This window comes from Pristiophorus japonicus, chromosome 32 (genome assembly GCF_044704955.1).
Source record: "Pristiophorus japonicus isolate sPriJap1 chromosome 32, sPriJap1.hap1, whole genome shotgun sequence".
Taxonomy (NCBI): Eukaryota; Metazoa; Chordata; class Chondrichthyes; family Pristiophoridae; genus Pristiophorus; species Pristiophorus japonicus.
The window spans coordinates 10723009-10747785 of record NC_092008.1 but is presented as its reverse complement, the minus strand read 5'-3'; the positions used below and the strand labels follow the sequence as shown (position 1 = coordinate 10747785).

The 24777-nt window shown below is 50.6% G+C and overlaps 1 protein-coding gene across 1 annotated transcript; it reads left to right on the top strand.

Annotated features, from left to right (window-relative positions):
* Nucleotides 1-9155: 9155 nt before the first annotated feature.
* On the top strand, nucleotides 9156-13316 carry LOC139240466 (tubulin alpha-1B chain-like). The gene is made up of 5 exons (XM_070869002.1): nucleotides 9156-9227; nucleotides 10290-10512; nucleotides 10646-10794; nucleotides 11775-12455; nucleotides 12974-13316. Exons 1-5 carry the CDS (start codon nucleotides 9225-9227, stop codon nucleotides 13268-13270), a joined length of 1353 nt encoding a protein of 450 aa, XP_070725103.1. The 5' UTR covers nucleotides 9156-9224; the 3' UTR covers nucleotides 13271-13316.
* Nucleotides 13317-24777: the final 11461 nt, after the last annotated feature.

Sequence of the window (24777 nt, the reverse complement as noted above, 5' to 3'; positions counted from 1 at the left end):
GTAGAGAGCAGGCGGCAGCAACAAAGTGTTAACGATGGTCGCGCCACTGTTTCACGGGAAATTGATCTGAATGACCCTGCGTATGTGCTAAACTATGGACATGGTCCCAAGTGGATCGCAAGCACAGTGATAGCTAAAGAAGGGAGTAGGGTGTTTGTAGTCAAACTAGACAATGGACAAATTTACAGAAAGCCCCTGGACCAAACGAGGCTGCGGTTCACAGACTGCCCTGTGCAACCCACAGCAGACACCACCTTTTTCGAGCCCACAACACACACCCAAAGGATCAGCGACACCATCCTGGACCAGGAAATCGAACCCATCACGCCCAACAGCCCAGCAAGGCCAGGCTCACCCAGCAGCCCTGCAGGGCCAACAACATATCAGCCCAGCGAGGGCACAGCCAACACACCAGAACAGACATTTGTACCGAGGCGGTCCACCAGGGAAAGAAAGGCTCCCGACCGCCTCACCTTGTAAATAGTTTTCACTTTGACTTTGCGGGGGAGAGTGATGTTGTGTATCTGTAAAGCATGCACTCCCATGTTCCGCCACCAGGGAGCTCATCCCCTGAAGTCCCAAGGGATCCCAGCATCCCTTGGGAGCACTGTATATAAGCCAGGCCCAAAGGCCTGTTCCTCACTCTGGAGTGTCTTAATAAAGACCGAGGTCACTGTTACTTTAACCATCCTGTGTGCAGCCTCATCTGTGTTAGGAACACAATAGTAACCTTTAGGGCTGCTGACCAAGGGCCTTGTGGATCTTTGTCCGCCGGCAGGACACGATGGGCCGAAATAGCCTCCTTCTGCGCTGTAAATTTCTATGTTTCTACTCCCGGTGCCACAAGCTATTGATTTTAGAAATAGAAGGATAGAGCAGATGAATGCGTGGCTGGAGAGATGTTGCAGGAGTGACGGCTGCAGATTCGTGGGACATTGGGAGCGGTTGTGGTGAAGGTGGGACCTGTATAGGCTGGACGGAGGAGGGGTTTTGCTTGTGTTGTTGGGGAGGGTTACAGCTAATTTAGGAGAGCAATGGGCACCATGATGTAGCATTAGAAACGTGAACCAGTGTGCACAAAGGAATGGGAGAGACAAATAGCACTAGAGCAAGAAATATTAAGGTATTAGGTGGGATCAGCCAAAGAGAGAATACAAGAAGGTGTAAGATAGGTTTACAGTGCATGTGTGTAAATACACGAAGCGTAGTTAATGAGGTTAGTGAGCTGCACGTGCAAATGGCCACATGGGAATATGATGTCGTAGCAATAATGAAGACCTGGTTCAAAATAGGGCAGGATTGGGTTTTAAATATTCCTGGATATAAGGAGGACAAGAGCGATAGAGAAGGAAAGAGGTAGAAGTATTGGTTAAGGAGAATGTTACAGTGCTGGAGAGAGAGGATGTCCTAGAGAGGTCAAGGACTAAGGGCTAGAAATTTGGTGCATTTGCAACTCCCATTAGCACCCCCACGGGGCACAAACGGGTACAAATACCTTTGCGACCGGGCGCGGCAATGACATCGACTCTTACCAGATTGAGTGGGAGTTTAGCAGCGGCACTACACCGTTGTGCCCCAATCTCCTGCGCCCCGGACTAGAAATTCACGTTCGCCCCCTGGAGCAGCGCCGGGCGAAAACACCGGCAGTTACAGGAGGCGTGGAACGGGCAAGGTGGCCGAGAGGTAAGTAAAAAAACAACTTACCTGTGTTAATGCTGTTTACTTCGCCAGTTCCTGCCCGCTATCGTTCAGCCCGGCACTCCTGCTTGAGGGCCGGGCTGATCGCCCAGGTTCCCCACTCCCTTGGTGTTCCAGGTAGGTCTGTTTTAAATTGTGGAGCCTGCAGCGAGGGCCCTTCCCTTTAAGGGATGGAAGGCCCTTTGTAGGTGGCAGTGCTACACAGCCCAGTGTGCAGCACTGCTGAGGTTTCTGCCCCGCCCGTGTCCTCTCGTGCTCCAAGAAGGAAATGGAGAGCTTGATTTAGCTCTCCACTTCTTTCCTTTAGCGCTAAAGATAATTTCTTGAGAGCGGTGAAACATTAGTGCCTAGCACTTAGTTTCCTGGCTTTCGAAAGTTACCGTCCCTACGGGGCGATATTGAATTTCTCCCCCAGAATCTATTTGGTTGGAGTTCAGAAACAATAGATGTGCCATTACACTACAAGGTGTATTCTGCAGGCCACCAACTAGTGGAAAAGATATAGAGGAGCAAATTTGCAGGGTGCAAAAACTATAGAGTAGTGGCAATTATCTTCACATAGACTGGGACAGTAATAGTGTCAATGGCAGAGAGGGGGAAGAATTTATGATGTGTGTTCCGGAGAACTTTTTTGATCAGTATATTTCTGGCCCAATGAGGAAGGAGGCATTGCTGGATCTGGTTCTGGGGAATGAGATGGTTCAAGTGTCAGTCAGGGAACATTTAGGGAACAGTGATTGTAGCATCAGAAGGTTTAGATTAGCTATGGAAAATGACAGGAGGCAATCTCGAGTAAAAATACCTAATTGGAGGAAGGCAAATTTCAGTGGGTTGAGAATGGATTTGGCGTGAGTAAATTGGAATCAAAGATCGGCGTGTAAAAGTGTAATCGATGATGGGCTGCCTTTAAATAGATGCTTCGGGTACAGTCGAGGTCCATTGCCACGAGGGGGAAAGGTAGGGAAACTAAAGCCAGAGCTCCCTGGATGACGAAAGAGATAGACAGTAAGATGAAGCAGGATAAAAGCACGTATACCAGATGTCAGGTCGCGAATGCAAGTGAGAATAAGGCTGAATATAGAAAGTTCAGAGGGGCAGTAAAAAAAATGATAAGAGGGGCAACGAAAGAACATAAGACTAGATTGGCAGCTAACAGAAAATGGAATTCAAAAGTCTCTATAGGCATATACCTTGTAAACAGGTAGCAAGAGGAGGGTGGGGCTGATTAGGGACCAAAAAGGAGAGCTATGCCTGGAGATCGAGGGCATGGTTCAGGTACTAAATAAGTACTTTGGCAGAATTTTCTTCCTTGGTGAAGACAGATGCAAAGTCACAGTGAAAGAGGAGGTAGTGGAGATAACACTTGAGATAAAACTTGATAAAGAGAAGTTACTAGAAAGGCTGTCTGTACTTAATGTTGATAAGTCACCAGGACCAGATGGGATGAAATTAGGATGCTGTGGGAAGTTAAGGAAATTGCAGAGGTACTGACCATAATCTTCCAATCCTCCTTAGATACAGGGTGGTACCAGAGGACTGGAGAATTGCAAATGTTACAACCTTCTTCAAAAACGTGTGTAAGGATAAAGCCAGCAACTACAGGCCAATCTGCTTAACCTCGGTCGTGGGGAAACTTTTAGAAATGATAATCAAGTGTGCATTAATGAAGGAAAGCCAGCATGGATTTGTTAAAGGCAAATCATGTTTAACTACCTTGATTTATGAGGTAACAGAGAGGGTTGATGAGGGCAATGTGGTTGATGTGGTGTATGTTATGTATTTAACCCTTTATAACTTGCATCACCACCACCAGAGGGCCCACCTCTTCGAGTCCCAAGGGATCCCAGCATCCCTTGGGAGCATCGTATATAAGAAGGCCACCCACGAGGTACCTGGACTCTGGAAGCTTAATAAAGGAGCTAAGGTCACACTTGCTCACTACACACAGTACTCAGTCTCACTATTTATTATGAGTGTAACAATTGGCGACAAGGTAACGAACAACCGCGTGAAAATGCAAAGAACAGTCGGCATCCTGGAGAAGTTCTCACAAGGGAGCGATTGGGAGGCCATCGTGGGGAGACTCGACCAATACTTTGTGGCCAACGAGCTAGAAGGGGACGAGAACGGCACCAAACGAAGGCCGATCCTCCTAACTGTTTGTGGGGCAACAACCTATGACCTCATGAAAAATCTCCGGGCCCCAGCAAAACCAATAGAGAAATCCTATGAAGAATTGTGTACGCTGGTGTGGGAGCATCTAAATCCTAAGGAAAGTGTTTTGATGGCGAGACATCGGTTCTCCACGTGTCAACGATCGGAGTGCCAGGAAGTGGCGAGTTATGTCGCCGAACTAAGGCGCCTCGCAGGACATTGTGAGTTTGAGAATTCGTAGAACAAATGCTCAGAGGTTTTCTTTATTCTGGGCATCGAACATGAGACAATCCTTCGCAAACTGTTGACTGTCGAAACTCTGAATCTGAGTAAAACCATAACGATAGCCCAGGCATTTATGTCCACCAGCAGCAACACCAAGCAGATTTCGCAGAACAAAGAAGTTTTGGCCAGTACTGTGAATAAAGTAACGTTGGTTTTGAGCAGAAATGTACAGGGCAGAACGCCAGCTGCTGTGGCCAGACCTCAATTGACCCAGAGTGCGCCATCATCGGTTAATGCGAGGCAGTTAACACCCTGTTGGTGCTGCGGAGGTGATTATCGGCCCCATCAATGCCACTTTAAGCACTATGCATGCAATGGCTGTAGAACAATGGGACACCTCCAACGAATGTGCAGGCGAGCTGCAAACCCTGCAAACCACCACGTTGCAGAGGAAGATCGATCCACAGTGGATCAGACTGAATTGGAAACACATACGGATGAGGCAGAGGTGTACGGGGTACACATGTTCACGACAAAATGTCCACCAATAATGTTGAAAGTTGATCTGAATGACATTCCAGTATCTATGGAGCTGGGCAAGTCAGTCCATAATGAGTAAAATTGCCTTCGACCAGGCTGTGGGGGAAGAAGACACACAGGCCCAAGCTCAGCCCCATTCACACCAAACTAAGGACTTACACCAAGCAACTAATCCCTGTAATTGGCAGTGCTGAAGTCAAAGTCTCCAATGATGGAGTAGTACACGAACTCCCGCTGTGGATTCTGCCAGGGGATGGCCCCGCGTTGTTTGACAGAAGTTGGCTGGGGAAAATCCGCTGGAACTGGGACGACATCCGAGCGCTTTCGTCCATCGACGACACCGCATGTACCCAGGTTCTAAGCAAGTTCCCTTCGTTATTCGAGCCAGGCATTGGAAGCTTCTCGGGGGCGAAAGTGCAGATCCATTTGGTTCCCGGTACGCGACCCATTCACCACAAGGCTCGGGCAGTACCGTACATGATGCGTGAAAAAGTGGAAATCGAGCTGGACAGGCTGCAACGTGAAGGCATCATCGCACCGGTGGAATTCAACGACTGAGCCAATCCGATAGTTCCGGTAGTCAAGGAGGATGGTATGGTTAGAATTTGCGGGGACTATAAAGTAACGATTAAGCATTTTTCGCTGCAGGACCAGTACCCACTCCCCAAGGCAGACGACCTATTCGCGACCCTGGCTAGAGGGAAGACATTCACTAAGCTGGACCTGACCTCAGCCTACATGACGCAGGAGCTGGAGGAGTCTTCGAAAGGCCTCACCTGCATCAACACGCACTAAGATCTGTTCATCTACAACCGATGCCCATTCGGGATTCAGTCGGCAGCGGAATATGGAGAGCCTGCTAAAGTCGTTTCCTTGCACAGTGGTCTTCCAGTACGGCATATTGGTTACAGGTCGGGACACCATGGAGCACTTGAAGAACCTGGAGGAGGTTCTTCGTCGGTTGGATCGCGTGGGGTTCAGGTTGAAACGCTCGAAGTGTGTTTTCCTGGCACAGGACGTCGAATTCTTAGGAAGGAGAATCGCAGCAGACGACATCAGACCCACCGACATCATGACAGAGACCATCAAGAACGCGCTGTGACCACAGAACATGACGGAGCTGCGGTCGTTCCTCGAACTCCTTAACTACTTCGGTAACTTCCTACCTGGGTTAAGCACCTTGCTGGAACCCCTAAATGCGCTACTGCGTAAGGGAGACGACTGGGTATGGGGGAATTCACAAGCGGCTGCCTTTAAGAAAGCCAGGACCTTATTGTGTTCTAACAAACTGCTTGTTCTGTATAACCCATGTAAACATTTAGAGTTAGCTTGCAATGCGTCATCATACGGGGTCGGGTGTGTGTTGCAACAGGCTAATGAATCGGGAATTTTGCAACCAGTTGCGTATGCATCGAGGAGTTTGTCCAAGGCCGAAAGGGCCTACAGCATGATTGAAAAAGAGGCCCTGGCGTTCATTTACAGGGTAACAAAATTGCACCAGTACTTATTTGGCCTCAAGTTTGAGCTTGAAATCGACCACAAGCCGCTCATATCACAATTCTCGGAAAGCAAAGGGATTAATACCAATGCCTCTGCCCGCATCCAAAGATAGGCGCTCACGTTGTCGGCATACAACTATGTAATCCGCCACAGACCGGGCACAGAGAACTGTGCAGATGCTCTCAGTCGACTACCATTGCCCACCACCGGGGTGGAAACGGCACAGCCAGCGGACTTGTTCATGGTCATAGAGGCATTCGAGAATGAAACATCCCCCGTTACAGCCCGCCAGATCAGGACCTGGACCAGCCAGGATCCTTTACTGTCCATGGTAAAAAACTGTGTCCTCCATGGAAGCTGGTCTGGTGTCCTAGTGGACATGCAGGAAGCGATTAAACCGTTCCACAGATGCAAAAATGAGCTGTCCCTGCAGCGGACTGTCTTTTGTGGGGCAATCGCGTGGTCTTGCCCAAGAAAGACAGAGACACATTTATTTGCGAACTGCACAACACCCACCCAGGCATCGTAATGATGAAAGCCACAGCCAGTTCCCACGTGTGGTGGCCCGGCATCGCCTCAGGTTTAGAGTCATGTGTGCGCCAGTGCAACACTTGCTCTCAGTTGAGCAATGCACCCAGAGAGATACCGCTAAGTTTGTGGTCCTGGCCATCCAAACCGTGGCCGAGGATCCATGTAGATTATGCGGGCCCATTCCTAGGCAAAATGTTTTTGGTTGTCGTGGACGCTTACTCAAAGTGGATTGAAAGTGCAATAATGTCTAAGCACATCCACGGCCACCATTGAAAGCCTACAAGTTATGTTTGCCATGCACAGCTTGCCTGATGTCCTAGTCAGCGACAATGGGCTGTACTTCACCAGTGCTGAATTCAAAGAATTCATGACCCGCAACGGGATCAAACATGTCATATCTGCCCCATTCAAGCCCGCATCCAACAGCCAGGCAGAACGGGCAGTCCAGACCATCAAGCACAGCTTGAAACGCGTGTCGGAAGGCTCCCTGCAGACCTGGTTGTCCTGAGTACTGCTCAGCTACCGCACTAGACCCCACTCACTCACCGGGATTCCCCCAGCTTGCTGCTCATGAAAAGGGTGCTTAAAACAAAGCTCTCTCTGGTCCACCCTGATCTACATGATCACGTGGAGGACAAGCGGCATCAACAAAGTGTGTACCATGACCGCGCAAATTTGTCGCAAGATATTGAGATCAATGGTCCTGTGTTTGTGCTCAATTATGGACCTGGTCCCAAATGGCTCGCTAGCACGGTCACAGCCGAAGAGGGGAGTAGAGTATTTCAGGTCAATCTGACCAATGGACAAACGCACAGAAAACACTTGGACCAAATCAAATTGCGGTTCACCAACAGCTACGAACAACCTGAAGAAGACACCACCAACTTTGACCCTCCAATACACACACAAGTGGCAACTGACATCATAGTTGACCACGAAACCGAACTCATCATCCCCAGTAACCCGGCAAGGCCGGCTGCCCAACAGCCCAGTGAAGAAGTGACCAACCCACCCACTCCAGCATTTGTACAGAGACGATCGACAAGGGAGCGCAAAGCCCCAGATCGTCTCACCTTGTAAATAAGTGTACTGTTGACTTCACGGTGGGAGTGATCTTATGTATTTAACCCCTTGTAACCTGCATCACACCTGACCACCAGAGGGCATACCTGTTGGAGTCCCAAGTGATCCCAGTATCTCTTGGGAGCACAGTAAAAAGCAGGCCACCCACAAGGTACTTGCACTCTGGAACCATAATAAAGGAGCTATGGTCACATTTCCTCATTACACACAGTACTCAGTGTCACCATTTATTATGAGTGTAACAGTTCGCATGCCAGACACGAGACTCCCTAAGCAAATGCTCTATGTGGAGCTCCTTCGCGGCAAACGAGCCAAAGGTGGGCAGCGGAAATGTTACAAGGATACCCTCAAAGCCTCCCTGATAAAGTGCAACATCAGCACTGACACCTGAGAGTTCCTGGCCAAAGACCGCCCTAGGTGGAGAAAGTGCATCTGGGAGGGCGTTGAGCTCATCGAATCTCAACGCCGAGAGCGTGAAGAGGTCAAGCAGAAGGAGTGTGCGGCAAACCCCTTCCCTCGAGAAATGTCTGTCCCACCTGTGACAGGGTCAGTGGCTCTCGCATTGGACTGTTCAGCCAACAAGGAACTCACTTCAAGAGTGGAAGCAAGTTTTCCTCGATTCTGAGGGACTGCCTATGATGATGATGATGTTTCAGACGGAAGCAATTGATGATTCTGCTACAGCCATTTACAACTCTCCTCGACCCTTTTGTGGCTTTACTTGTTCCATTACATCTCCTTTTGCTTTGTCCAATCACACCTTTTCTCATTGAATTGAATCACTCCTGCCTTCCACCCTATCACAGAGCTTCCCTTTTGTTCCTTCCACCCCTCCCCCGTTCCCTGACCGTGCATTTGTTAAAAATCTGTTCTATCTGTAACTTTTTCCAGTTCTGTTTCTCTCTCCACAGATGCTGCCTGACCTGACCAGCATTTTGTTTCTATATCTGACAGGCTGATTGTGCGATTGACGGGGTCGGAATGATTGGGAGTTTTATTGGTGGGGCTCCGAATGCTGGGTGTCTCATCTATCGGAGTTGCGTTGATGGCCGACTGTTTGTGGGGAGTTGATTGACGGGTGTCTGATTGATGTAGGTGTGATTGATGTGCGTCTGATCCATGGGTCTTGTTGATGGCAGTGTTTGGGCGGGTGTCTGATGGATGGTGTGATTGATGTGGGTGTAACTGCTGGAAGTCTGATTTCTCGGGATGTGGTTGATGGGGTTGAAATTGATGGGGCTTTGATTGATAGATGTTCTCCGATAGTCCATGGTGTCCCGTTGCCAAGGTGACCCTCCAATAATAGATTGCTGTGAAGCCTTTGTTCCGCTTTGAACATTCTGTCTTATTGTTGCCCCAATAAAAGCTTTTTGTTTTCACAGACCAATCACAGCCCGATTCGGCTGACTGGAATGTACTATCGAGCGAGGTATAAATAGCGGGAGCGGCCACAACCACCACATTCTCAGCAGCTGTGAGAATAGACGGAGATCATGGTGAGTGGGCGCGGGGAGTTGCACAGGCTGACAATGTCCCAGCGAGGCAGAGTGGCAATTCACAGCGCGGTTAACCCGCGGCTGAGGAAAGGTATCCATCTGGATTGAGCCATCCACAGGGAACAAGAAAGGATCCATATGGAAGGGAAGGGTTCCACAGGGAAATAAGTATTGTAAGGGAGAGCGGGAGCCTAGAACAGACAGGGGTCCATCATAGGCAGTCCCTCGAAATCAAGGAAGACTTGCTTCCACTCCAAAAGTGAGTTCTCAGGTGACTGTACAGTCCAATACGGGAATTACAGTCTCTAACAGGTGGGACAGATAGTGGTTGAGGGAAAGGGTGCATGGGGAGTCTGGTTTGGTTTCTGCATGCTCTCGGCAACGAGACTTGAGGTGCTCAGCGCCCTCCCGGATGCTCTTCCTCCATTTAGGGTGCTCTTTGGCCAGGGACTCCCAGGTGTCGGTGGGGATGTTGCACTTTATCAAGGAGGCTCTGAGGGTATCCTTGAAACACTTCCTCTGCCCACCTGAGGCTCGCTTGCCATGTAGGGGTTCCGAGTAGAGCGCTTGCTTTGGGAGTCTCGTGTCGGACATGCGGACAATGTGGCCCGCCCAACGGAGCTGGTTGAGTGTGGTCAGTGCTTCGATGCTGGGGATCTTGGGGTCCACAGGGAGATGGGCAATTGACGTGGAGAGAAAGAGCGCATCAGGGAGAGAGCGGGGCTCTCTATAGGAAGATTAGGAATCCACTGGAAGAGGAATGCACAACAGGGAGAGGGGGGGCTACGTAGGCAGAGGAGAGTCCACAGGGAGTGGGAATGTACAGAGAGAGGCGTCATTCTCAGTGATTGGGCATCACATGGGAATGGGGATCTGCAGGGTGCAGGGTAGGGATCAATGGAGATCGGGGCAACCCACAGGAGTGAAAGAGCAGGTGGGATTCACAGGTTACTGTAACACAATGCGATGCTGCCCACACACCCCTCTCCTTCCAATCCCACTGACTGTATAAAGCATTACCTTCCTACCTGTGTGAGTAATCATGTGATCTTCCCTCTTTAGCGTGAATGTCTTTCAATCCACATTGGCCAGGCGGGTGTGCAGACCGGTAACGCTTGCTGGGAGCTGTATTGCCTGGAGCATGGGATCCAGCCGGACGGGCAGATGCCCAGTGACAAGACCATCGGAGGTGGCGATGATTCCTTCAACACCTTCTTCAGTGAGACGGGGGCGGGCAAGCACATTCCCCGAGCCGTGTTTATAGATCTGGAGCCCACTGTGATAGGTAAGGGGAGTGATTGTTGGTGGGTTGGTCAGTCAGTGCTCTCTCTAATCGCATTGCACCGTGGCCTGGATGTATCAAAGTTACTGCAATGTCCTGTATTCCTGTCCTTAAGTCTCGGTTCTCTGCCCCCCAGACGAGGTTCGCACCGGCACTTACCGACAGCTCTTTCACCCCGAGCAGCTCATCACCGGCAAGGAGGATGCGGCCAATAACTACGCAAGGGGCCACTGTTCCATCGGCAAGGAGATTGTGGATCTGGTCTTGGATCGTATCCGGAAGTTGGTAAGTTGTGTACCGGCTCCAAGTGCCAATCCAAGAGGCACCCAGTGCACCGTCTCACCATCACCCACTGTCCTGCACTATTTAGAAACATACAAATTTACAGCGCAGTAGGAGGCCATTTTGGTCCATCGTGTGCGTGCCGGCCGACAAAGAGCCGCACGGCCCTCGGTCAGAAGCCCTGAAGGTTACATATAAACCTATGAACAATGGCGGAATGGTAAAGAACACCCAGCCCAACCAGTCCGCCTCACACAACTGCGACACCCCTTACACCGAAACATTGTATACTCCACCCCAACCGCAACCATGTGATCTCCTGGGGACGCAAAACCAGATAAAAACCCAGGCCAATTGGGGAAAATAAATCGGGGAAAATTCCTCTCCGTCCCATCGAGGCGATCGAAACTAGTCCAGGAGATCACCTTGGATTCCCTGCAGTACTTACCATCGTATCTGCACCAGCCAACAAGAGGTTATCCAGTCTAATCCCAATTACCAGCTCTAGGACCTTAACCCTGCAGGTTACGGCACTTTAAGTGCCAATGCAGGCACGTTTTTAACATGGTGAGGGTTTCTGCATCCACCACTCTTCCAGGCAGCATCCTATTTGAAAAAATAAAGCTTTCTATCTGCCCATATGACCCAAGAACACATACATTTACTCCAGTATCACTTATTGATGGTCACTCCAATATTCTCATGACCAATAACATCCATGAAAATTGGCTGGAAATTTCCTGTGCTACTCCAATCTCAATTACACTCTGTGTCAGCAGTGCTTGCACCCCTAGTTCCCCACTGCCTCCGCCCAACTCTCATTACCCCCTCGCTCCAGGCTCCCACAGCCCCATCACACCATCTCCCAGTGCCCTGTCCCACCAGGGACATTCTGTACCTTTGCACCTGTCCACTTGTTCACTTCCTTTGATTGATTCTATTTCTGCCTCCCTTTTCATGTTTTGTACTTTCTTTGCTCACAGGCTGACCAGTGCACAGGACTACAGGGTTTCCTCATCTTCCACAGTTTCGGGGGTGGGACCGGCTCGGGCTTTGCTTCGCTCCTGATGGAGAGACTCTCCGTCGACTACGGCAAGAAATCCAAACTGGAGTTTGCCATTTACCCAGCGCCGCAGATTTCCACCGCGGTGGTCGAGCCCTACAATTCCGTGCTGGTCACCCACTGCACCCTCGAGCACTCTGACTGTGCCTTCATGCTGGACAACGAGGCCATTTACGACGTGTGTCGGCGTAACCTTGACATCGAGCGTCCCACCTACACCAACCTCAACCGTCTCATGGCACAGTTAGTGTCGTCCATCACAGCGTCACTACGGTTCGACGGTGCCCTGAATGTGGATCTGACTGAGTTCCAAACCAACCTGGTCCCCTATCCCCGCATCCACTTCCCACTGGTGACCTACGCGCCCATTATTTCAGCCGAGAAGGCTTACCACGAGCAACTATCCACGGCGGAGCTGACCAACGCATGCTTTGAGCCAGCCAACCAGATGCTAAAATGTGACCCCCGCCAGGGCAAGTACATGGCGTGCTGCATGCTGTACCGAGGGGACGTGGTGCCGAAGGATGTCAACGCAGCCATCGCCACCATCAAGACCAAGCGCTCGATCCAGTTTGTTGATTGGTGCCCGACTGGGTTCAAGGTAAGTGTGGCTTCTGTGTCCAATCCATGGGGCCCTGAGGAAACATGCACTGTGACAACCTGATCTCCCACGTGAACAATACGGCTGTTCAGACCGGGTCAAAAGATGTCCATCCATTCAGGAACAGTCCCTCCCCATTCCTGGCCCAAAGAGGAGCTCCCTCTGAGGCTTGAGGTGGAATTCTCAGCTTCAATCCTTGAATGCAGTCCTGAATGTCCCAGGAGAGATCCAACCTTGAAACAAGGAAAAGGCTTCCTAACAATTAAGATGGAAAAGATGAAGTAAAGAATTGAATGAGCTCTTCAATGCAGCCTCATGACAGTGACCTGCATTCAGAAACTGAAGCTTTAAAACTGGGGAAGGGCCCAGTGAATGACCAGGGCCAGATTTTTGTACAGTTTAAGTCACAAGCTCGTTCCTAAATTTATCTTTCTGAAAATGTAATGCCTGCCAACAGATGTGATTTTCAACCTTCTTTTTCTGCAACTGAAATCTAACGTATTCTCTTGCCCCCACAGGTTGGCATCAACTACCAGCCCCCGACGGTGGTGCCAGGGGGCGATCTGGCAAAGGTGCAGCGTGCCCTCTGTATGCTGAGCAACACCACCGCCATTTCCTTGGCTTGGACTCGCCTCAACCTCAAATTCGACAAGATGTACGCCAAGCGGGCCTTTGTCCACTGGTACGTGGGAGAGGGGCTGGAGGAAGGGGAGTTCCAGGACGCACGGGAGGACATGGCGTCACTCGAGAAGGATTACGAAGAGGTGGGGGTCGATTCCTCCTCGCTGGACAGAAAGGCGGAGGAGGAAGAATAAGATTTATTCATTTAGAACATAAACAGAGTTTAACTCACACTAATGTTATAAATTATAATTCATTAAATTAATATATTTTAAATGATTTTGGTGCACGAGGAGGTGGGGGTCGATTCTTCTGATCTCGACGGAGGAGGAAGAATAAGATTTATTAATTTAATAAGTAAAAAGCATGTAACTTTAATTGACGCTGATGTTGTAAATTATATTTAAGGAAATAAATATACTTAAATTTTTCTTGGGAGTTGTGTGGATTTAAAAGCTACAAATGCATGACAAAGAATTGTGAAAGATGGTGTAAAAGATGGTTCAAGTTAGGAGAGGAAGGATGGAACTTGGACAAGGGTTATTCCAACTCCACAGGGCTGCATTACTGGGGTCACACAGCACTTCAGTCATTAAAACCCTGAACTCTGATAGATGGGGCTCTGATAGAGGGGGCTTTGATAGAGGGGGCTTTGATAGATGGGGGCTCTGATAGAGGGGGCTTTGATAGATGGGGGCTCTGATAGATGGGGGCTCTGATAGAGGGGGCTCTGATAGAGGGGGCTCTGATAGAGGGGGCTCTGATAGATGGGGGCTCTGATAGATGGGGGCTCTGATTGATGGGGCTCTGATAGATGGGGCTCTGATAGATGTGGTTCTGATAGATGGGCTCTGATAGATGGGGGCTCTGATAGAGGGGGCTCTGATAGAGGGGGCTCTGATAGAGAGGGCTCTGATAGAGGGCTCTGATAGAGGGGGCTCTGATAGATGGGGCTCTGATAGATGAGCTCATCAATGGGTCTGTTAAATGAGCATCTGATGGCAGGGATCTGATTGATAATAAACTGATAGATGTGGGTCTGATTGATGCAGCTCATTAATGGGACCCGTGGATTGGGATCTGATAGATGGGAATCTGACTGATGGAGGGCTCTGATAACTTTAAGGTCGAAATCTGATAGATGCAGGTCTGATGAATCAGGTTTAGTTGATGGGAATCCGATGGATGGGGTCTGATGGTTGGAATCTGATTGATGGGGATCTTACGGGGGGGCAATATTGGGGGGATTGATAGATGTGACTCTGATAGGTGAATGTCAAATTGATGGGATTCTGATTGATGGGTTTATGGGAGATGGGAATCTGATTGTCCGGGGTTCTGATAAATCAAGGTTAGAAATCTGATAGTTACGGGGCAGATGGGATGAATGGTGGTCTGATGGCTTAGAATCTGATTGATGGATTTATGGCAGGTAGGGATCTGATTGGTCAATGCTAAGTGGGACAATAAGCTGCGAGGAGGACGAAAAGAGGATACAAAGGGATATAGACAGGTTAGGTGAGTGAGCAATAAGATGGCCGATGGAGTACAATGTGGGAAAATGTGAGCTTATTCATTTTGTTAGGACCAATAGAGAAACAGAATATTTTTAAATGGTGAGAAACTTTTAAATGTTGGTGTTCAGAGAGATTGGGGTGTCCTCTTACATGACACACAGAGTTAGCATGCAGGTACAGCAAATCAATTAGGAACACACGTGGCATATTGTCTATATTGCAAGGATATTGGAGTATAACAACAAAGACGTCTTGGTTTAATTTTATAGGGCGTTAGTGCGACTAAAACTGTTTGGTCTCCTTATGAAGGAAGGATGTACTTTCTTGGGAAGTGGTACAATGAAGGTTCACTCGATTGATTCCTGGGAGGAGAGGGTTGTACTATGACGTGAGATGGAGTAGAATCGGCCGACACTCAATGGAGTTTCGAAGAATGAGAAACATCATTGAAATAATTCTCATTGAAACATAAAGCATTGTGAGAGGAATTGTCAGGGCTTACTGAGAAGTTGTGCCCTCCCTGGCTGGAGTGTCTAGAACTAGAATCCTAAAAGAACCATAGAATTGTTGTCACACAGAAGGAGGCCATTTGGCCCGTTAAGCCTGTGCTGGATCTCTGCACGTGCACTTCAGCGAGTCCCCCTACTGTTATATATGTATGTAAACTTTACCAAAAGGTAAGACTTGCCACTAGGGGGCACACCTGTGGGAGACCTAAGGGTCACCTGTGCACCCTGGGGCAAGGAGGTATAAAAGGACCATGCTGCTTCTGCACTCTGGAGTCTGAATAAAGAGACCAACGTCACAACAGTTTGTGCTTGCGATATAGTCTTGTGGATTTATTCTGAACATCACAAATTGTCGACGAGTAACAGATCACGAACTTTCACGCGGTAATGGATGCCGTTGGTATTCTTGAGAGATTTGTTGAGAGTGATGATTGGGAAGCCTTTGTTGAGCGCCTCGACCAGTACTTTGTGGCCAACGAATTAGACACGGCTGAAACAGAAATCAAGCGCAGGCGATTCTCCTCGCCGTATGTGGGTCATTGGTATATAGCCTCCTTAAAAATTTGTTGGCACCGGTCAAACTAACGGAGAACCCTTACGCAGAGCTGTGTGCACTGGTTAGGGAACACCTCAAGCCAAAGGGGAGCATCCTGATGGCCAGGTATCGCTTTTACATGCACTGTCGCTCCGAGGGCCAGAACGTAGCGAGTTTTGTCGCCGACCTAAGACGCCTTGCGGGGCAATGCGAATTTGCAGGATCCTTGGGGGAAATGTTGCGGGACTTTTTAGTGCTTGGAATTGGCCACGAGGTCATCCTTCACAAACTGCTGTCTGCCGATTCCCTAGATCTGAGCAAGGGCATCACGATAGCCCAATCCTTCATATCCACGAGCGATAACACGAAACAGATATCTTCACAGAATCGAAGCTCACCGGCAAGCACCATGCACAAAATAATGTTTTCATCAGTCAGAACCACACAGGGCAGGGCCCACACAACTGCAGAGGCCAGACCTAGGCCTGGAGTGACTCAGAGTCCGCCGTGGGGCGTGAATGCGTATCCATTAACACCATGTCGGCGCTGCGGGGGCAGTCATAGAGTTCATCAATGTTGATTCAAGCCCTGTGTGTACAAGGGCTGTGGAACAATGGGGCACCTCCAGCGAATGTGCAAACGATCTCTGACTCACCACGTGGCAGAGTCAGGAGAGGACGACCGATCCAGCGAGGATTGCGATGAAAGAGCAGGAGAGGCAACTGAACCTGAGGATGAAGAGGAAGTATATGGGATACACACCTTCACCACCAAAAGCCCTCCGATAATGTTAAAAATTGAACATAACGGCACTCCAGTCTCCATGGAACTAGACACGGGGGCGAGTCAATCAGTTATGAGCCAGAAGGCATTCGAGAGGCTGTGGAGCGACGAAGCACAGCGACCCGAGCTGATCCCGATTCAGGCAAAGCTGCGTACCTACACCAAGGAACTGATACCAGTTATTGGTAGTGCGGACATAAGAGTATTCCATGAGGGAGCAGTGCATGATTTACCGCTGTGGATTGTTTCAGGTGATGGGCCAACGCTGCTTGGTAGGAGGTGGATGAGGAAGATTCGATGGAACTGGGAAGACCTCTGTGTACCTTCTCCGGCGAACGAGATCTCCCCTTCTCAAAGGCTGAGCAAACCCCCACCTTCAGCTGAACCAGGCATCAAAGTGCCAATCCATCTGCAGATCCCCAAGGCACAGGCCGATCATCACGACCACGAGGAGGTAAAGTTCAACCGAGCAGCGGTACAGGCTCGGTACTCACCACCCAAAGCCGACGACCTCTCCGTGACAATGGAAGAGGCTCCAGGTCGACCATGCAGAGTGGGACTCCGGCCGAAACGATCCGAATGCATCTTCCCAAAGCCAGAGGCAAAATACCCGGAAGATCACGGCAGTCGGCATCACGGACACGGATGAGAGGGCATCCAGACCACGGGACGAAGGCACGTCCAGACCATGGGACGAAGGCGCATGCAGACCACGGGACGAAGGCACGTGCAGACCACGGGACGAAGGCGCGTGCAGACCATGGGACGAAGGCGCGTCCAGACCACGGGACGAAGGCGCGTCCAGACCACGGGACGAAGGCACGTGCAGATCACGGGACGAAGGCGCGTGCAGACCACGGGACGAAGGCACGTGCAGACCACGGGACGAAGGCACGTGCAGACCACGGGACGAAGGCGCGTCCAGACCATGGGACGAAGGCGCATCCAGACCACGGGACGAGAGAGTGTCCAGACCACGGGAGGTCGCCGCAACGGAACAGGGTAATGTGTCACCCAGCAAGGAAGATGACTGGGTTTGGGGCAAAGGTAAAGGGGCGGCCGCTGAGAAGGCCAGGAACCCACCACGTTCCAATAAGTTGTTTGCACTATGTAACCCATGTGAGCAGTCCTTCGCGGCCAATGATATACCATTATATGGGGTCGGGGGGGGGCCTTAAAACAAGCCAAAGTAGCGGGCGAACGCCAACCAGTTGTTTATGTATCTAATAAAGTATTCGTAGCAAGTGATATGTTACCGCACGGGGTCGGGAGTGTTGTGCAGCAAGCAACAGTAGCAGGCGAGCCCCAAACGATTGAGCATGTATCCAATAAGTTAAACAAAGCAACAGCCTGTGTTCACGGGACTAAAGAGACATACCAAAGAGGGTCTCAATATGTGCTCGAGTCAGACAAGCTGCTCATCCCACAAGCTGGGGAGAGCAGAGGCACCGTTATCGATGCGTTGTTTCGAGAATGTCTAACACTGTGCACTGTGACATGATCTGCCACGAGCCAGGCACTGAGAACGGCACTAATGCCCTCAGTTGGCTACCGTTGCCCACCACCGGGGTGGAATCGGTGCAGCCTGCAGACCCACTCGGGTCAACCGTATCGACCCCCCAGCTTAGGACCTTGACCAGCCAGGATCCCACGTTACCGCCTGCCAAAGGTGAACCGCTAGACGGGATGTGGCAACCTATCCACCGCAGAGACGAAAGACCCATCCCAACGTTGCAAAGTAAGGCAGGGCGGCTACACACAGTCGGTGGCCCGGGGTCCTCATACTACGGCCCAAGGTCCATGGGGACCGCTAGGCCTCCCACCACTACTGAAAGTCTCAAGGCCATTGCGGCCATCCTGGACTTGCCAGACCTCAGGGTCAGTGACAATAGCCCGGAGCAGGTAGCACAAATCACTAAACCTAGCACCACACGTGTCACGGTAGACTCCCCACAGACCCGGCTATCCTGGGTGCTACGCAGTCACCAAACTGAATCACTCAGAACCCAGCCTTCCGTAGGCCATCAGCAGAGAATGCACCATAAGTGCCCGGCCCCTCCACGCGACATCAGAATAAATGATGTAGACCATGTTCAGGGCCCCAGTTGGGCCGCCAGCACCACATTAGCCAAGGGGGGGAATGGAGTGTATGTGATGAAAACGGAGCGTTTGATTGTGAAACCATGTACCGGGTTAACGAGTAAAGCATTTGGACAAGACCAAACTGCGAACTACAGATAACCAGGAAGCACTGTGAAAGGACCTGGTCCCCAGCAACCCACTAACACGATCAACTTCGCCGTCAATCACGAGGATGAACCCACCACGCCAGGACTTAAACCCAGGCGATCGATTCAGGGACGCAGGCCGCCACATCGCCTCGACTTGCAAACATAAACCTTGTTGTGTATCCAACGGTCATTATAAACCTTGTTGTGTATCCAACTGTCATTGTAACCCCTGTATAAACTGACCTCAGTTGTACACCAAGAGAACACTGACCACTAGGTGGTGAACTTGTGGGAGACACTCCTAACCTGGACTTTCAGGTATAAAAGGGGAAGCTCCACCCAACTTCATCACTTGAGTGCTGGCTAATAAAGATTACTGGTCACAGAGTGACCTTCTCTCAAGTATGGGCCTCGTGTGCATTTATACCGTATAGTAAAGACATATCATTGGCGACGAGAAACTGGGATTTAAACCACGCGAACATGGCCACTAGCAGCACAGCCGAGAGGTACTGTGTTGGTGATGATTGGGACGTTTTTATTGAGAGACTACAGCAAAGTTTTGTCACTAAGGAATGGCTGGGACAGGATTCGGCCGACAAACGCAGGGCTCATCTCCTGACGGTTTGTGGATCCAGGACGTACTCCCTGATGAAGGACCTTCTAGCGCCAGAGAAGCCGGCGGACAAGACATTTGAAGAGCTCAGTAAGTTGATCGGGGAACACTTTAAATCGGTGAGCAGCATGCACATGGCGAGACACCGGTTTTACACGCACCGGCGGCGAGAAGGCAAAGCGTTCCAGACTTCGTGGCAGACCTCCGGTGACTGGCAAGCCTATGTAAGTTCCCAGATGCATGCAGAGCGGAGATGCTGTGAGACTTTTTTTTATTGAGGGCATCGGGCATGCTGGGGTTTTCAGGAAACTGATTGAGACCAAAGACTTCACCCTGGAAAAGGCGGCTTTGATGGCCCAGACGTTTATCTCAGGAGAGGAAAAGACCAGAATGATGTTTGACAAAAATCTTGGCTTAAATGCAGCAAATGGACAGGGAGTCAACATTGTTAACACAGCACACAGTTCTCCAGGCAGACAGGGGCAATTGGACATGCCCCAGCACGTAGTCGAACCCAAAGGGGAATTCATGCCATCGCAAGGGACAATGCGGCCAGTAATGGGGCCATCAACACCTGTCAATGGTGCGCTTAAGAGCAGTTACAAAGACAGTCAGAGACGATCGACTGGTAATGGACCTTCTGTTTCCAAAAATGGCTCATGTTGGAGATGTGGAGGCAAACACCCAGCCAGGGCTTGCAGAAACTGCAACGTCAGCAGTCACTTGGCGCGTATGTGCAGGAAGCCTGCAGCCAGGTTGATGTAAGAGGAGGACGGGTCCGATGTAAGCCCTATGAGGCCAAATGAACACTGGGGGAAATCGCTGGAAGCTGAAGTTCAGCGAGTTCATGTGGAGCACATATACAGTTCATATACCAGACCGATAATGATGAAAGTGCTCCTCAATGGCATACCAGTATCAATGGAGCTAGACACGGGGGGCCAGCCAGTCCCTGATGAGTATCAAACAGTTCGACAACTTGTGGGCATCCAAGGCCAGGAGGCCAAAATTATTGCCGATTGACGCACAGCTACGGCCATATAAAAGGAGATCATTCCGATGCTGGGCAGCGCCACGGTAGTCGTGACCCACAAAGATTCGGAAAACAGATTCCCACTCTGGATTGTCCCGGGGGACGGTCCCACACTACAGTGGAGGAGATGGCTTGCTGTCATGAACTGGAAATGGGGCGATGTCAATGCAATTTCTTCTGTGGAGCGAGTATCATGCTCACAGGTCCTGGACAAATTTGACTCATTATTTCAACCCGGCATTGGCACTTTCATGGGGGCCAAGGTAGTGATTCACATAAACCCGGACGTTAGGCCAGTACACCACAAGGCCAGAGCGGTGCCGTACATGATGCGGGAAAAGATAGAAGGCGAATTGGACCGCCTGCTGAGGGAAGGCATCATCTCGCCAGTCAAATTCAGTGACTGGGCGAGCCCGATCATGCCGGTGCTCAAGGCGGATGGGTCAGTCAGGATATGCGGTGATTACAAGGCCACCATCAATCGTGTGCCACTCCAAGACCAGTACCCACTACCGAGAGCGGAGGACCTCTTTGTGACACTATCAGGTGGCAAAATGTTTTCAAAATTGGACCTGACCTCAGCTTACATGACCCAGGAGCTGGCGAGTGAGTCGAAGAAGTTGACCACCATCACGACACACAAGGGATTGTTTGAGTACAACAGATGTCTGTTCGGTATTCGCTCGGCCGCCGCGATCTTTCAACGAAATATGGAAAGCCTCAAGTCGATTCCAGGGACGGTGGTTTTTCAAGACGACATCCTCATCACGGGTTACGATACTGAAGAACACCTCCACAACCTGGAGGAGGTGCTACGCAGACTGGACCGGGTAGGTCTGCGACTGAAAAAGGCGAAGTGCGTCTTCCTAGCTCCAGAGGTAGAATTCCTGGGGATGAGGGTAGCAGCAGACGGGATCAGACCTACTGCGTCCAAAACGGAAGCGATCCAGAGAGCACCCAGACCCCGTAACACGATGGAGCTGCGTTCATTCCTGGGGCTCCTGAACTATTTTGGCAACTTTCTTCCCAAATTGAGCACGCTGTTAGAGCCGCTACACGTGCTCCTAAGCAAAGGTCGCGAATGGGTCTGAGGGGACATCCAGGAAAGGGCTTTTGAAAGAGCATGAAATTTGCTATGCTCCAACAATCTGTTAACGCTATATGACCCGTGTAAGGAACTTGTTTTAACGTGCGATGCGTCGTCCTATGGGGTCGGGTGTGTGTTGCAGTATGTTAATGCCAAGGGTCAGTTACAGCCAGTAGCTTATGCCTCCAGGAGTCTGTCCCAGGCAGAACGGGGCTACAGGATGGTAGAAAAGGAAGCGCTTGCATGTGTATATGTAGTAAAAAAAATGCACCAGTACCTGTTTGGCAGGAAATTTGAGCTGGAGACAGATCACAAACCCCTAACGTCCCTTTTGGCTGACAACAAGGCCATAAATGCGAATGCATCGGCCCGGATACAGAGGTGGGCACTCATGTTAGCCGCCTATGACTACACGATTCGGCACAGACCGGGCACTGAAAACTGTGCCGATGCACTCAGCAGGCTCCCACTAGCCACCACTGAGGGGGCAACCGAGCATGCTGCTGAGATGGTCATGGCTGTTGAAGCTTTCGAAAGCGAAGGCTTACCTGTGACAGCCCGTCAGATCAAAGTCTGGACAAGTAGAGACCCGCTGCTGTCTTTAGTCAAGAAATATGTCCTGAATGGGGACTGGGCAGCCACGTACGGGGCATGCCCTGAGGAATTCAAACCATTTCACAGGCGCAAGGATGAACTCTCGATTCAGGCCGATTGCCTACTGTGGGGAAACCGAGTAATCATGCCCCAGATGGGCAGAGAGATATTCATCAGAGAACTCCACAATGAACACCTGGGCATTGTCATGATGAAGGCAATTGCCAGGTCACACGTTTGGTGGTCAGGGATCGATGCAGACCTGGAACTTTGTGTTCGCAGGTGCAACACGTGTGCCCAGCTGGGCAATGCGCCTAGGGAAGCCCCCCTTCGCCCCTGGTCCTGGCCTGCCAAGCCTTGGTCACGCATCCATGTGGACTACGCAGGTCCTTTCATGGGAAAAATGTTTTTTGTTGTAGTAGGCGCCTACTCCAAATGGATCGAGTGTGACATTTTCAATTCAAGCACATCCTCTGCCACGGTAGAAAGTCTACGGGCAATGTTCGCCGCCCATGGTCTACCGGACGTCTTGGTCAGCAAAAATGGCCCGTGCTTTACAAGCATTGAATTCCAGGACTTCATGGCAGGAAATGGTATCAACCATGTCAGAACGGCACAATCAAGCCGGCCTCAAACGGCCAGGCAGAACGAGCAGTACAGATAATCAAACAGGGAATGCTCAGAATCCAAGGGGATTCCCTACAAAGCCGCTTATCACGCCTCCTGTTAGCCAATAGATCCCGACCACACTCGCTCACAGGGGCCCCACCCGCAGAGCCGCTAATGAAAAGGACGCTCAAAACCAGGTTATCCGTTATACACCCCATCAGGAAAGAAATTGTTGAGAGCAGGCACCAGTCACAATGTGACTACCATGACGGGAATGCAAGGGCGCGATGTATTGATGTCTTTTTCCTCAACTACGCTGCAGGGCCTAAATGGCTCGCAGGCACTGTGATTGCCAAAAAGGGGAATAGGATTCTGGTAGTTAAACTTACCAATGGACAAATCTGCCGCAAACATGTGGATCAAACAAAAAGGAGGTTCAGCAACCCCATAGAAGAAGCAGAGGAAGAACATGATGTAGAGTTCACTCCTCCACAGGTGACCAAACACCGGAACCAAGTGGAACTATGGGCAGTCCGGACAGGCCTGAGGCACCGCAAACAGCAGACACTCAGGCTAGCGCCCAACAACCGGAGCCCCAACTCAGGCGCTCTACAAGGGAGCGTAAACCACCAGAGAGACTTAACCTGTGATCCCAATAAGACTTTGGGGGGTAGGTGATGTCATGTATTCAACTGTCATTGTAACCCATGTATTAACTGATCTAAGTTGTACACCGTGAGAACATTGACCACTAGGTGGTGAACTTGTGGGAGACACTCCTGACCTGGACTTTCAGGTATAAAAGGGGAAGCTCCACCCACCTTCATCACATAAGTGCTGGCTAATAAAGGTTACTGGTCACAGAGTGACCTTCTCTCAAGTATGGGCCTCGTGTTCATTTATACCATATAGTAAGGGCATATCAAACCTTACCAAAAGGTAAGACTTGCCACTAGGGGGCACACCTGTGGGAGACCTGAGGCTCACCTGTGCATCCTGCAGCAAGCAGGTATCATCACAGGCAGTACCTCGAAATCGAGGAAGACTTGCTTCCACTACTAAAGTGAGTTCTTTGGTGGCTGAACAGTCCAACATGAGAGCCACAGTCCCTGTCACAGGTGGGACAGACATTCGTCGGGGGAAGTGGAGGGGGACTGATTTGCCAAATGCTCCTTCCACTGACAGAGCTTGATCTCTTCACGCTCGCAGCATTGAGATTCGAAGAGCTCAACGCCCTTCTGGATGCACTTTCTCCACCTCGGGCGGTCTTCGGCCAGGGTCTCCCAGTGTCAGTGGTGATGTCGCACTTTATCAGGGAGGCTTTGAGGGTGTCCTTGTAACGTTTCCGCTGCCCACCTTTGGCTCCTATGCCGTGAAGGAGCTCCGCGTAGAACAATTGCTTAGGGAGTCTCGTGTCTGGCATGCGAACTATGTGGCCGGCCCAGTGGAGCTGACCATGTGGTCAGTGCTTCAATGCTGGGGCTGTTAGCCTGGGCGAGGATTGATGTTGGTGCGTCTGTCCTCCCAGGGGATTTGTAGGATCTTGCGGAGACATCTTTGGTGATATATCTCCAGCGACTTGAGGTGTCTACTGTACATGGTCCATGTCTCTGATCCATACAGGAGGGCGGGTATTACTACAGCCCTGTAGACCATGAGCTTGGTGGTAGGTTTGAGGGCCTGGTCTTTTCCTCAGGCGGCCGAAGGCTGCACTGGCGCACTGGAGGCGATGTTGAATCTCCGTATCAATGTCTGCTTTTGTTGGTAAGAGGCTCCTGAGGTATGGAAAATGGTCCACGTTGTCGAGTGCCGCGCCGTGAATCTTGATGATTGGAAGGCAGTGCTGTGCGGCGAGGACAGGCTGGTGGAGAACATTTGTCTTACGGATGTTAAGCATAAGGCCCATGCTTTCATATGCCCCAGTGAATACTTTGACTATATCCTGGAGTTCAGCCTTAGAATGTGCGCAGACGCAGGCGTCGTCCGCATACTGCAGCTCAACGACGGAGAGTTGGGGTGAACTTGGACCTGGCCTGGAGACAGCGAAGGTTAAACAGCTTCCCACTGGTTCTGTAGTTTCATTCCACTCCAGCGGGGAGCTTGTTGACTGTGAGGTGGAACATGGCGGCGAGGAAGATTGAGGAGAGGGTTGGGGCGATGACGCAGCCCTGTTTGACCCCGGTCTGG

What these genes read in the sequence shown, in the direction of transcription:
- LOC139240466 (XM_070869002.1), top strand. An exon ending in TCTGGAGCCCACTGTGATAG is followed by an intron (nt 10,513 to 10,645) that starts GTAAGGGGAGTG and finishes TCTGCCCCCCAG; the next exon opens with ACGAGGTTCGCACCGGCACT. An exon ending in TGGATCGTATCCGGAAGTTG is followed by an intron (nt 10,795 to 11,774) that starts GTAAGTTGTGTA and finishes CTTTGCTCACAG; the next exon opens with GCTGACCAGTGCACAGGACT.